Here is a 13,262-nt window from a genome sequence, read left to right as displayed (position 1 = left end):
GCACAGAAATTTGACATTTATTTCCCTTACTATCAGCGAGGTCTGGGCAACAACATAATTACTGTTTTAGCAGCAAGCCCCGTGTTACATGGACTCAGATTCACACAGACCAGCAAGCCCGAAACAGCAGAGCCTCATTTTCACAGAATTTCAGTATAGTTTTTCTCTAAGAAGGAAGGCTACAAAAGAAATTCCATTTAATTTAGAAACAGCACCTAAGACAGTCAGAGGGTTTCAGTGGCTAGGAAACTGACAGCACATAATTAGGAAATATAAAATGGCAGGTGAACTGGAGAAATATCAACGTAGGAATAGAAAGGAAACCAAGAAGGTGAGTACATCGTGTCTGTCTTAAACAGAAGCAGGGCGTTTATCCGAAAAGGCAGCGACGCGGTGCGCATGGAAGGCCTTCTTTCCAGACCTTCCATGGTTTTCTTGGCGAGCATGTGAGCGTGACACTGAAAGAAACGGGAGCGTTGTGTTAGTGGAGCAGAGCTCAGCCAGCGCCCGAGGGGGCGAGAGGCCCTGCAGCGGCAGCCGCGCAGTGCCATGGGCATTAGTAACAGTCACACGCTCCTGGCCCGGGCGACAGGACAGGCTGTCAGGAGGGCCACACATCCTCTCATGACAGCAGAAGCAGGTGGCCCAGGGCTGGAAATCCAAGAAGCCAAATGACGAACCCTCTGGGCGCGCCGTCCCGGCTTGTGCCCCCCTCCTGCTCCCGTTTTCGGGCGTCACTCATAAACTCAATGCCCATCTTCCTCCTCTCCCACTCTTCTCTCCTCGTCCTGACTTTTCTCACGTTCACTTGCTGGCTTCTGTGAGGGTTCAGCTTGTGTTTCTCTCTCTGAAGGAAATACGCAAACACATTGGAGTGTGGAGGGCGTGGGGGAGACACGCTGGATCTGCAACTCGGGGCGGCAGCTCTCCTGAACGGAGCATCACGTGGCCCAGAAACACTTTCCCCATGTCTTCAGAACTATGCAAACAGCTGGCAGATGAGCTAAGACAATGTTTAATGGGGGAAGAACCTGATCTGTACTTGGAGTCAGCACAGTTTGGAAATGTAAATCCCGAAAGTTCTGCAGTCACTCACTATGTGTGCTTGACTCTCTGAAGGTGACCATGCGTCACTGATCAGGTGCTCAACTTTCTAAAGAAACAGAATCCTCCAGCAAAACACCAAGACTTCTGATACCTGTGCGTGAGGGACGTCCTGTGGCCTAACGGGGAGGCCGTCCCTGTAAGGGGCCTGCGACACAGGGTGGGAGGAGTGGGAGGAGTGGGAGGAGGGGGAGGGGGGGCCCGCTGACAGGGGAAGTGAAGGAAGAGGCAAGGGATAGGCGAGGCGGAAATCCGAGCAGACAGAGGGCAGGATCTGCTGAAGGGTGCCCATCACGAGGACGGGGGAGAGAGAAGGGGCCAGCTGAAGGCGAGAGAAGGACAACAGAAAAGGGGACGCCAGCGGGCGCGGGGAGCAGGCAGCTGCTGGGGATGGGACCCCCTGCTGGTGGGAAGGCAGACAGCAGCCGCGAGGCCCGGAAGGCGAGTGGGGTTCAGAGGCTTCTGATGGTCACGATCACCTGTTACAGAGAAGAGACTCAGGAAGGCTGGAGGTGACGCCGACTCAGGAAGAAGCAGGCACAGCAGTGGAGCCTTAGTGGGAGAGCCCCGGGAGCCCCCAGGGTTCTGAGTAGACAGGGGGCAGAGTCAGAGACGGCACCAGGCCCAGAAGCACGATGCTCCCCGCTCCCCGAGTGACAGGGACAGAGAGCTGGCTGTGGGCAGACAAGCACTCCGTCAGCTCTCACCTTAAGCGCACACCTGGGAACACACCATTCCTGACATCTACAGAGGGCGCGAAAGTGTAAGATGAGTTCGCGTGGGGCGGGTCACAACAGACCACGCACACAAACAGCCTGTGTCCGTGCCTAAAGCCTGGTGTTTAAATTTCCCTCCATATCTTGAATACACGAAGATGAGAGGATTTTTTTTAACCCATTATTTTTCCACCTGTGTCTATTTTTTTAAAAAGAGTATATACAGGGCAAAAATAAAGTATATGTTTTGCATGATAAACAACCACAGTTAAATTACTTGGAGAAAAAAAAAGCGAAGTGACATCTTGGGAGCTCCTCCTGTATTCCTTCCTACCCAAAGAAATATGATGGGATTGGATTATCATTCTTACTTTCTCTAGAAGTAAACTGACATTAAACTTCAAACTTGAAGTTGGAACTCAGCTCCAGTAATTCTCTAATATTTAGTAGGTAACAACTTGTACAGAAAAATTGCCTAGAATTTGTCTCATATCCTACCAATGGCTTACAGACTTCCTGGAGGAAGAATATTTAAGGCATGGTAACTACAAAATGAGGCTTTCCTTCAGCAAATACTCACTTTGCACCTTCTAGAGTTTGGGCTGAACACCAAGGTTATCATGGCAAAAAGAATAAAAGAACACAGATAACCCAAGGTCCAGGCTGTTGCTGCTTTTGAAAGATTCTTGCGTTGCATATTGTATGAATTCTCTATTTACATTTTTAATAGCTGATAGAAGACTTGGAGAGTTTATGCAAATGGAAGCCTACAACTTTACCAAAGCAGAAATAAGGAACTGAACCAAAAGTTAAAATTGACTAGTCGGTTCCTGTCATTCAATGAATCCCTTTTGTGACAAATTGACTTAGTGTCCACATGAGTCACACCTGCAAGAAATATTTTTACTTCACTGCTAGAACATTTTTAAAGTAAACTCCAACAGAATTCTTCTCCTGAAATTAAAATACATAAGATCAGTTATGTGAAGTAAGAAATAAATCTCTTTTGTTCATCACTTTCTTAAAGGGTTACCATAAAAAACAATGAGGCATTCCTTAGTCCTACTAATGACCACCTACCAATCATTTTTAGATACTAAATGGCAAAAGAAATTCAACATTCCAAACTAAAAAGAAAGTGAAAGAATTAAATGATTATAATAATAAATATTAAAGTCACTGGCAGTTACTTGAAATTCAGAATCAGTGTTAAAACATTACATCTAGATGAACGAAACTATAAATTGAAGTCAGAGAGATTTTTAAAAATCAGACAAGGAAACCAATGTAAAATAACACTACCTTCAAGTATTATTTCAGAATCAAAACATAAATAATTCTTAAGGAAAGTCTTAAAACATTGTGGGCCACATAAACCCCAAAACTATTGGTGCATTTCAAATTATAACAAATACAGGCAGTTCCCAGGGTCCAAAGCGTGGGAGCCACGGGGGCTTGACACACACACACCTAGTGTCTGGGGACAGGGATCCCTCGGAAGATGCTCCGTGGTACACACTCTGAGACAACCTGTTGTCGGGTCTAAGCTCTTTGTCATACGCCATCATATTCCACTCCTGGCGCCTGTTTCTGGCTTTTCTAACCTTTTTCACCTCACGGGTGGTGCCATCTATACGCTTTTGCTCCTGACGTCCAGGAAAGGAAAGAAAGCATGCCAAGACAGAAGGAGGGAAAACAGCCGGTTAGAAGCAGTCACAATGCACAGGCACCAAGCCTGACAGACAAGACACTCACATTTCGGGTGCCCTCATGTTAATTCTCAAGCAGCACCTTCCTCTTACCCAATGGCCCCAACCCAAAGTAACCGACACTCAGCCCTCTAACCTGAAGGAGCGAGAAAGTACTGCTCCAACTATCAGAGACGCTTACCATTTTTAGTAAAGAACTTTCACTTTAGTAGCTTGTAGCTTGTTTTAAATCTAAATGAGGTCTTTTAGATCAGTATTATATAGATGAATATCTGACACCACCACAGAGAAATCATTTCCCACCATTACACACCTTTGACTGGCTTGGTAACATACAATTATCATTCAAAGAAAATAAGTAAAAATATTCTACTCCCAATTTCTGAAAGATTATTGCAGATACTTAAGCTAATCCTACAACTACTTCAACACAAAACTAAACAAGATAAAAACTTACCTGCCTATACAAAGAGCCATCCTTCCTCCAGCCCTACTTTCCAGCAAAAATGCAATTCCATGAATACTGAGGTCCTACATAGGTACTTCCTTAAAGACGAGGGCAGTTACTTGCATGTGCATCTGTAGGTTTTCTCTGCTTCCCTCTTTGATCTTTAAGGACAAGAACTGTGTACCTTGTTGTCCAGGCTTCCCTCTGACCTTACAGCTCCTCAATGTGCTGCTCTGCATTGAATACGTGCTCCAGAAATGCTGGCTGAACGATCAAGGCCACAGCCAAGCTACAAGCACAAACTTCCAGAGCCTACTGTGTTCCCAGCCCTGTGCCAGGCACTGATGACACAAGTGGCAAATACACACACACACACACACACACACACACACACACACACACACACGGTCTCTGCCCTCATGGAGCCTGCAGTCCGGCAGGGGAAGGCTGCGAGCCAACACAGATCAATGTCCAATTATCAAATGTGGCAAAATATAAATGCACTATATTTAGAAATACATCAAATATAAATGTATATTTTAAAATATGTTCATATTTTATTAAATGTTTTAAATATTAATGTGTTGTGTAAACATTTTATACTTACATATTTAAACATAGACGTATGTATGTAAAACACTGTCTAGTTTGGAAGTCAGGGAGGTGTCCTGGAATGACTCAGAGATAGGACGTGTCGTGTGGGCAGCATGAATCCCCAGAGGAGCAGGGGGCAGGGGATGGGGACCAGGCTGTGCAAGGTTCCGACAGGGGATGCACCACGTTAGGAAAAATGAGAGAAGGAAACGGTACACAGGATGACGGGCTCAAGAGGTAAAGGAAGGCACCACCTGGCCGACCATGCTAAAAAGGTTGTTCTTTATCCCAAGAGCACCAGGAAAGCCCTGGTGGATGGGACAGGAGGGCTGCTGTGCCGAGGAGGTATGAAATGATCTCTCTGTGCTGTAGAGATGAGATGCCAAGGGGAAAGACAGGGACACCAGTCTGGGTGGGAAGATGGCAGGTGGCCCAGGAGTACAGCAAAGATGGAAAACGGGAATTTCCAGAGGCATCTGGGAGGCTCCGCCAGTGGGTCAGCAAAGGATGTCCATGTGACATTCACAAAAGGCACAGAAGTGGCTTGCAAGAACATAAAAAACGCTGAAATGCAGGTTAGACTTTTCACCAAAAAGCACTAACATCCTGGACTGGAGAGGGCCTGGTGAGAATATCAACAGGTTCTTCAGTCTTTAAGGGTCGGGGGAGTAGGACTGTATCTTTCAAAATTTAAAATTCACATTCTCTTCAATAATAGCAATTCAATGTCTAGAAATTTACCCTGAAGAAATATCTTCATAGAAGCACAGGGATCTCCATGGCAGTGCAAGTGTACGAGTCATGTGTAGCACAACTCCACATACATAAAAATACTTTGTAAAATACACGTGCATGTCTTTACGAATGCTTAAAAGGTCTGAAGAGGATCATACCAAACTGTTAACAGTGGTGAGTTACTCCCAGGGAGGGGAGTGCTTTCACTTCTTTCAGTGCTATTTGAGCACTTTTTACAACCAGCATATAATGTTTTGTGTACTTTCAAAAACCAAAAGAAAAAAGGGAGGGACAGAAATTTCAATGTGATTCCAATATGTACCCTAAGAACCACAGTGTTAAAATAATTAATAATTATTACCCTTACGTGTTAAAAGATGCACGCTGACATATTTAGCGATTAAGCATTCTGATAGCTGCAACTTTCTTTATGATGGTTCAGCCTCCAAAGATGCTATCAACACGCACACAAGAGGGGCAACCCCTTCAGGTTCCCTCCCATTGTGGGAGCTTTTCTGTCCTCCCAATAAATCCTGCTTTCTCAAAAAACAAAACAAAAAATGCACACGAGACACACACACACACACACATACACACACACACACACACACACACACGCACATGCACAAACCCACCCATGATGAAGTAATAATACCAAGAAGGAATCTATACTCTGGATGCACTGACCTGGGTTAAAATCCCTAAATTGGCCTAACTGGTTCCTCCCCGGGGATGACTGCAGCTATTTCTACCTTGAAGGCTCCCAGGCTCTGAAGCCGCTGCCTCCCTGTCCTCCAGCTCCTGCCTCATCCACAGCCTCACGCTGGTTAGCTAACCTCCACTCTCCTCCCTCCAGGGCCCAGCTTGCATGGCACCTCCTTAGTGTGTCACCCTCCTTGACATTCACCGCATGGACACTGTCACCTGCCATGTCATCTCACCCAGAGCTCTCTGTGCGTATCCCAGCAATACTTATCAAACAGTATAATCATATGTTTAAAACATCATCCTTCCCTGCACACTTCTTAATGTTTTTAAAGCATCACACTAAAGGAAACAAAGTTCAAAAACAATAGATTTGCTTTGTCCTCAAATTTTCCAAAACAGGTTCTTCCTTTCAATTTGTAGACTGTAAATTGAACATGACTTGGGTTTCTGCTGTCCTGGGAAGTGAAGAACACCTCGTCTCAGCTATTCCTATGTGAAGTCAACTTGTATTAACATTTTGAAAGTTCTTTCCCTCTTTCTGTATTTCAGAGGGCTACATGATTACTTAATGCTTGTGTCTCCCACTATATTATAATCTCCATGAAGGTGACAATTTTGTTTTGTTTGCTTTTTTCACCACTGTTTATTCAGCATTTAGAAGGCATTCAACAAAGAATCATTATACACACGAGAAATTCTTATCAGAATTTTATCTGTTTGAGGAATGTGGAATGAGACAAAACAGCCAGGGAAATGACAAATGATTTTAAAAACACAATAATGATATATAAAAACTGATTTCTCTTTAAGACGAGTGGCAAAAAAGTTAAGTATTTTTGCCAAAGTACCATTGAGAAGGGAAACCTAGAAAGGCCTTTTAAAAGGACAGGCAAATTTTAAAGGATTATACTCTTAAAAGCCCTGACATTTGCCCTGTAAGTATAAAAAAAGTGTGAAGATTAAGGCAAATATGGCTTTAAACATTAATTTCTTTTCTGTTCAAAAGATCAGAATCTTTTTTGGGGGGGGGAGGCTTGAATGTTTTGTAAAACTCAGTGACTTCTCCAAGATTTCCAAATTAAACCTCCCTAAGGCAGGTGCATGAGAAGTGAGCGTGAATGGCCAACCCCTGCACCCTCCCTCGGAATCCAGTGGTAATATCTTACAGCTGCACAGTTTGCAGACTCTTTTTGTGTTTCTCTTTTTAAATCCCATTTCCAAATTTCAAATTATCCTCCAGCCCACAGTGTCACTCCTACTGAGCCAATACACCTCAACATCGTAAGGCTACCAGCTCAAGAAATGCTAAGCATTTCTCCTAACTAAAGCAACTCTAATATGTATCAAGCAAACAGGATTCTCATTTTTTTTTTTTTTTTTTTTTTTGAGTTGGAGTCTCACTCTGTCACCCAGACGGGAGGGCAGTGGCCGCTCCTGGCCACCGCAGCCTCGACCTGCCGGGCTCCAGTGATCCTTCCGCCTCAGCCTTCCAAGTAGCCGGAATTACAGGCATGTGCTACCACGCCCAGCTGATTTTCTGATTTATTGTAGAGATGAGGTCTCGCTGCCCAGGCGGGTTTCGAACCCACGGGCTCAGGCAATCCACTCACCTCAGCCTCCCAAAGGCGTGGGATTATAGGCTGAGCCACCGAGCCCGGCTTGGGATTCTCATTTTTAAACACAGCTGACATATAAAAAGATGAGTCAATACTTGCCCTAAGAGAATTATTCTTCTCAGTGGCTTAAGTCTAATTTCTGGGCCCCAAAGGGGCAATTTTCAAAACACAAGTCCCTTAACTTGAGTAAAACAAGTTTATTCTTCCAAGACTGTGTGCAAGACAGATCCCCCTCAGCCTTCAGATCCACAGATCTCTTGCCTACAGCTACCCCAGAAGGGAGGCTCATCAGTAACCGCCATCCCTTGACCTGTAGATCACACAAGCTTCTCAACCCCACCAGGGTCTTAGTAACAGCTGCGTGCCAACCCAACAGTTAAGAGTCCTAAAAAGACAAGAGTGCATCATGACATCTGACACAGAATGTTGACTGTTTATGAGAATTTCAGAGAGCAAGAAAGAAGTTATAAAACATGGTTACAAACAAAACTGGAGTTTTAGCTACCACTTTTGTTAAAGCAAAGCAAGTGCTGGAGAACAAATCAGAATTTATTGAAAAATAGTATTACTGTGTTAGACTGAGTTGTCAGGATCTTCATGTCAAAATACAACCTCTAAAAACACTTCAGCACGAATCTGATGTCTCAGCTATTTAAATAATGCACTGATTTATTTCTAAACAAGAGTTCTATTTGCATGTTGATATGCACCTTCCTATGCTGAAATTACTTACCTTTTGACGCCTTTTCTCTTTCCTTTTGTCTTCTGTATCCTGTAGCATTTTTTCTTTCCAGAGATCAAAGAAATAGGAAGGATCAGTATAGAACTTCAGTCCGTCCTTCTTATCATCTCTAGGAATCAATATATCACAAGTCAGGAAAGACTGTTAGATACTTTCATATGTAGGTTAATATTAATTCAATTTTAACTCATGGGAGTATAACATCTACAAGGGGAATTTTAACTATCTTATACATTATTAAGTCTCTAAATTTCCTTATTTGAACAAATGTGAAAACATGCAAGAACAGCAAGCTATTCTAGGATAATGAGGTTAAAAGTACTCTTGCAAATTTAAAATTAACTGAAAAAAAGCACAATATGGCTCATAAACAGCAGTTGTTAACAGCTCCACTATTTCAGGAAGCGTTTTGTTTATTCCAGCAGGGGGCCCTCCACAGAGACGGATGGATCCTTGGTGCACAGACATTTGCTTCCGCTCTGGAGTTTCAATACTGTTAGGGCAACAATTAGTAGGTACGCTACCCCTTTTTTCTCAGTTATGTTTGCCCAACATCCACAAACTCAACTAGGAAAGAAGCAAAATGTTCATGGGGTATAAAGGTGACTTAAAAAAGTACTGGTGAACTAGACTTCCAAAGTGGTGGTAATCTACAAAAGAGCTTCACTCGCTCGTAGCCCTTTCCTGTTAAAGTGTTGCTGCAATTCCTGAGGTCTGAAGAATATTGAGTCTCTATCTAAGCTACTCATGTATTACAAAACCAATGCAGCCAACAGAAATAATGCAGCCAAAAGGAGTCCAAAGTTGTAATATAATCAAGAATAATGCTGAAAGCAATCATGATACAAAGTAAACACTATTCTACAAAGAGTTTAAAAAAGCATCTGGCTAATAGGCTACTTTCAAGGGGAAGTAGAACATTTACATTTCATACTAGCATTTCAGTAAGTCAGTAAGGTACACAGGGGAAGCCAAATCAGTTAAGTGAGTACAGGAAAGAGCTACAATCAAAGAAAGCTAACTGAATTATTCAGGATTAAAAAAAGGGACCTAGTAAGCTTCTCACCCTCACTGCTAAGGCCCGGTTCAGATGGGGATATCCTAGTCGCTGTGTCTGAAAATCACTAACAACCCAGTGCGACTCGCTCTATATTTTGACTTTAGATTATTTAAAATACTTCCTTTGTCTCCCCTGATTTCCCAACTGATAAGCAACCGGCATGACAGAAATGTTACTAATAACATTGTGAAAAAGAGAATTTATTTCTCTACGACATTAAGGCCTTGAAGTAAAGGCATACAAAAATTGAGTTAGGAACTTACTGCAAAATTGAAGACAAAAAAATGTATATACTTTTTTTTAAAGAAAGGAGTCAGTACTTTAATGAAGGCAGAAACTCACAAGTACTAACTCATGCTAACCTTAACATACGAACATAAGCAGATATGCCCTTTGTAGCATATAAACAATTTCTTTGGTCATTTTGTACTTCTTATATTAAGACACTGTTGTGACAGTGTCATATTTAAGCTCAAATGCAAAAGCTTACATGTTTTATATACCTCGATATTGTTATATTAATGAAAAGCAGAATTAGACTGGTACTGCTACCCTCAAATTCACTACTAAAAAGACATGCTTTATTTTCCTTATGACTGAATACATGTGCCACATGTGAGAGTCAACTCATTTTTTCATATTATTAAGATTTTTCAATCACTACAAATATTTAACTATGATATCTTGACTAACTAAAGGTAAGTGGTTTGTGGGTTTTCTGGTTTGGTTTTTTTCCCTCAGGACAGAATTTTCTGGGAGGTTTCTTAGTCCTCCCAGGCCAGGAAAGGCTTACCCAGCAAGCTGCAGCACTCAAGAAGTTTGCACACAGAGAGTCCGGGTACAGGAAAATGGAGACGGCTTCAGAGTGCCGTCCTTAGCTCAAACAGTAGGTTGAGAGGTGGCTGTGCTCGCATAGCATTAATGTCTTCAATGAGTGAGCTAAAACCTCCAGGAAAGCCATAAAAAGGCCTGGGGTCTTGCTCCTCCCTCATCAGTTTTCATGAGGGCGCTCACATTATTTTGAGAGAATCTCCCTATCCTTGCAAAAAAAAGGCACGCAGTTTTGAAATGCGCTTCACTAGCAGAGCTGCAATGAATAGCATCTCCAGACATCTCATGTACCCTGAGAAAGGACAGGAACTCGACCAAGAGAAACTCTGGACACTCCCCGAGGAGGGCCAAAAGGCACTGGAGCAGGATGATCAGGAGGGCAGCAGTGGAGGAGCAGAAGGAAGGCCCTCACAGCAGCATCCCAGAGGGCCCTGGGGCAGAGAGGCCCACTGGCCATGGCCAGCTCCTCAGAGGATGAGCTCAATAGGAGGGCACAGAGACGGGGAAAGGGATGCACGTGCCATAAAGGACAACGAGACACTGTGGGAAAGTGAGATGGGACAGGAGGTGACATGTGGGAAGAAAGTACTGATGTGGAGGTAGGAGGAAGGGGTTTTCAAAAGCATTTTTAGCCAGGCTCGGTGGCTCAGCCTGTAATCCCATGCTTTAGGAGGCTGAGGTGAGTGGACTGCCTGAGCCCGTGGGTTCGAGACCTGCCTGGGCAACTTGGCAAGACCTCATCTCTACAATAAATTTAAAAAATCAGCCGGGCGTGGTAGCGCGCGCCTGTAATTCCGGCTACTCGGAAGGCTGAGGCGGAAAGATCGCCGGAGCCCAGCAGGTCGAGGCTGCGTGGCCAGAGCGGCACTGCACTCCAGTCTGGGCGACAGAGTGAGACTCCAAATCAAAAAAAAAAAAAAGAAACATTTTTAGTCTGTCTCTTCATGTTAATTTTTTGCACTATTTATTTTCCATTCTTTCCCTTGGAAGTTTGGCCCTAATAATGTGTCCCACCATTTTGCAATAACAGAAGGTTAATTTGTTGACTATAATTTTACTCTTAAAATTCTTAGTGTTGCAGAATACACTTTTCTGAATTAAATACCAAATGTCTCTGCAGTGCTGAAATGCTGAGACAGGTATTTTGCTGCATTATAAATGAATCATGCAGTTCCTTTCAAATGACTTTGAATAGGAGGAACAACATGACCACACAGTATTGTTTCATAATGTACTCACTTCTACTTAAGGCAGCTACATCTAAAAGCTAAAATCAGAGGTCACACTTATCATGGTAAATGGAGCTATATTTTGAAACACTGAAACTTTAATAGTTCTGTACCACTGACTAATTCCATTCTGGATCAACAGACAATGATTATTTTCCAAGGTGGATAACTTCACTTCATCCCAGACCAGCCCCCCAGGAAGTCCCCATACAAGGTGTCAGCCAGTGCCAGCTCTGCCCACTCCTCACTGCTGAAGGCACTGGCCGCAGGGAGCCATACCTGTACGGAGTCAGGATGTTCAGCGGTGGTGGTTTATCACTCTGGTTGTAGATGTCAGCAACAGGATTAGGAATGCTGTTCTTTGAAACCACCTGCTGGTCTTGGACAGTGGAACTTTTGAAAGCTTTCTTCATGTTGATGTCCTGCAGTGACACTATTTAAAGAAAAGTCCCCCGAGTTGAGTTACATAGAAATATTTTTAACTGTTTGAAAATAAGTATCGTTTGTCTCACAATCACAAACAGCTCCTAGAATAACCAAATAACGTTTTTTATTGTTCATTTAAAACCATGCTCAATTAGCATCTGCATAGCATCCCTCTTATAGATAACTGCTATCTCTATGAAATGAGGTCAAATTATGGCTTTCCTTCTGTAGTGATCTAATTATTTCACTGAACCTAATATTAAAGCATCATTCTTCATTTAAATATAATTTCCCAGAAATTACACAGGAATATACCATAGTGTTGAATAGTTACGTAAATATACATATTTGAATATCCTAAGAAAAACCCCACTCAACATCAGTTTAAATATAATACATGTGAAAAATACTTTTGCAAAAATTACACAAATGTAAGTAACATGTTAAGTTTTTCTGAAATGAACATTAAGGAAAGATGGTGAAGCATTTCAACATACACATAGTCCTAGAAATTAAGTAGATTAATCTATGATCCAAAATTACACAAAGAAGTCAGAAAATCAAGGCTGAGTATAGCTTTTTTTCTTGTGTTTACACAGTACTCTTCATTTCATCCATTAACACATCTGATGTTGACACAAACTTCTTGAGGTAGGCAAACTGGTCCTATTAACCGGCCTACTCGACCACGGAAGCTGAGATCTAGGGATGTTAAAGTGACTCAGGGATGTGAAGTTTCCAAGAACGCCCAGTAAAAAAAGTGAAAAGCTCAAAACAGAACACAGAACTCCTAACTTTTAGTCAGGAGTTTTTCCTATCCTAACGTTCATGACAAAGAAAGTAATAGGTAAAACCTTGATAAGAAAGGGATTTTAAAGATATAACATGTACTGTAAAATCTCATAAAATTTAAGCTACAGATTAACCTTTTCCAAGGCAAGGTTTATTATAAGCATTCCAACTGCAAAAGCCAACAAAAAGTTGATGAAAGATGAATAAATTTTAAAATCATTACTGAAACCAATTTAAAAAGTAAACGACTGGTTTGAGATGTTCAGAATTCCGTATCTGAACAAACCAAGTAGTTATTCAAATGTTTACTTTTTAAATAAAAGCCAAATTTAAAAAATCAAATTAAAAAGAGTAAATCTTTAGCTTCCTACTTATTGTTGGAAAAGTCGGTAAGAATGTTCATAAGAGACATTAAAATTTCAATGTTCCTTTTTTTTTTTCTTTCCAGTTGGAGTCTCACTATGTCACCCAGACTGGAGTGCAGTGGCCACCGCAGCCTCAATCTGCTGGGCTCCAGCGATCCTTTCGCCTCAGCCTTCCAAGTAGCTGGAA

The 13,262-nt window shown here is 42.4% G+C and overlaps 1 protein-coding gene across 1 annotated transcript in view; it reads right to left on the bottom strand.

The window, feature by feature from the left end:
- WASF3 (WAS protein family member 3) overlaps nt 1-13,262 on the bottom strand; it is a 66,565-nt gene that overhangs the window by 7,496 nt on the left and 45,807 nt on the right. Inside the window, exons 4-7 of the mRNA XM_021712927.1 lie at nt 11,772-11,925; nt 8,364-8,481; nt 681-847; nt 358-598 (exon numbers count right to left, since the gene is read on the bottom strand). Of these exons, the coding sequence (XP_021568602.1) occupies nt 358-598; nt 681-847; nt 8,364-8,481; nt 11,772-11,925 (680 nt within the window). The remainder of the gene's footprint in view (nt 1-357; nt 599-680; nt 848-8,363; nt 8,482-11,771; nt 11,926-13,262) is intronic.

Source organism: Carlito syrichta, unplaced genomic scaffold (genome assembly GCF_000164805.1).
Source record: "Carlito syrichta isolate Samal-C Ts95f unplaced genomic scaffold, Tarsius_syrichta-2.0.1 Scaffold303736, whole genome shotgun sequence".
NCBI lineage: Eukaryota > Metazoa > Chordata > Mammalia > Primates > Tarsiidae > Carlito > Carlito syrichta.
This window is presented reverse-complemented; position numbering and strand designations above follow the sequence as displayed.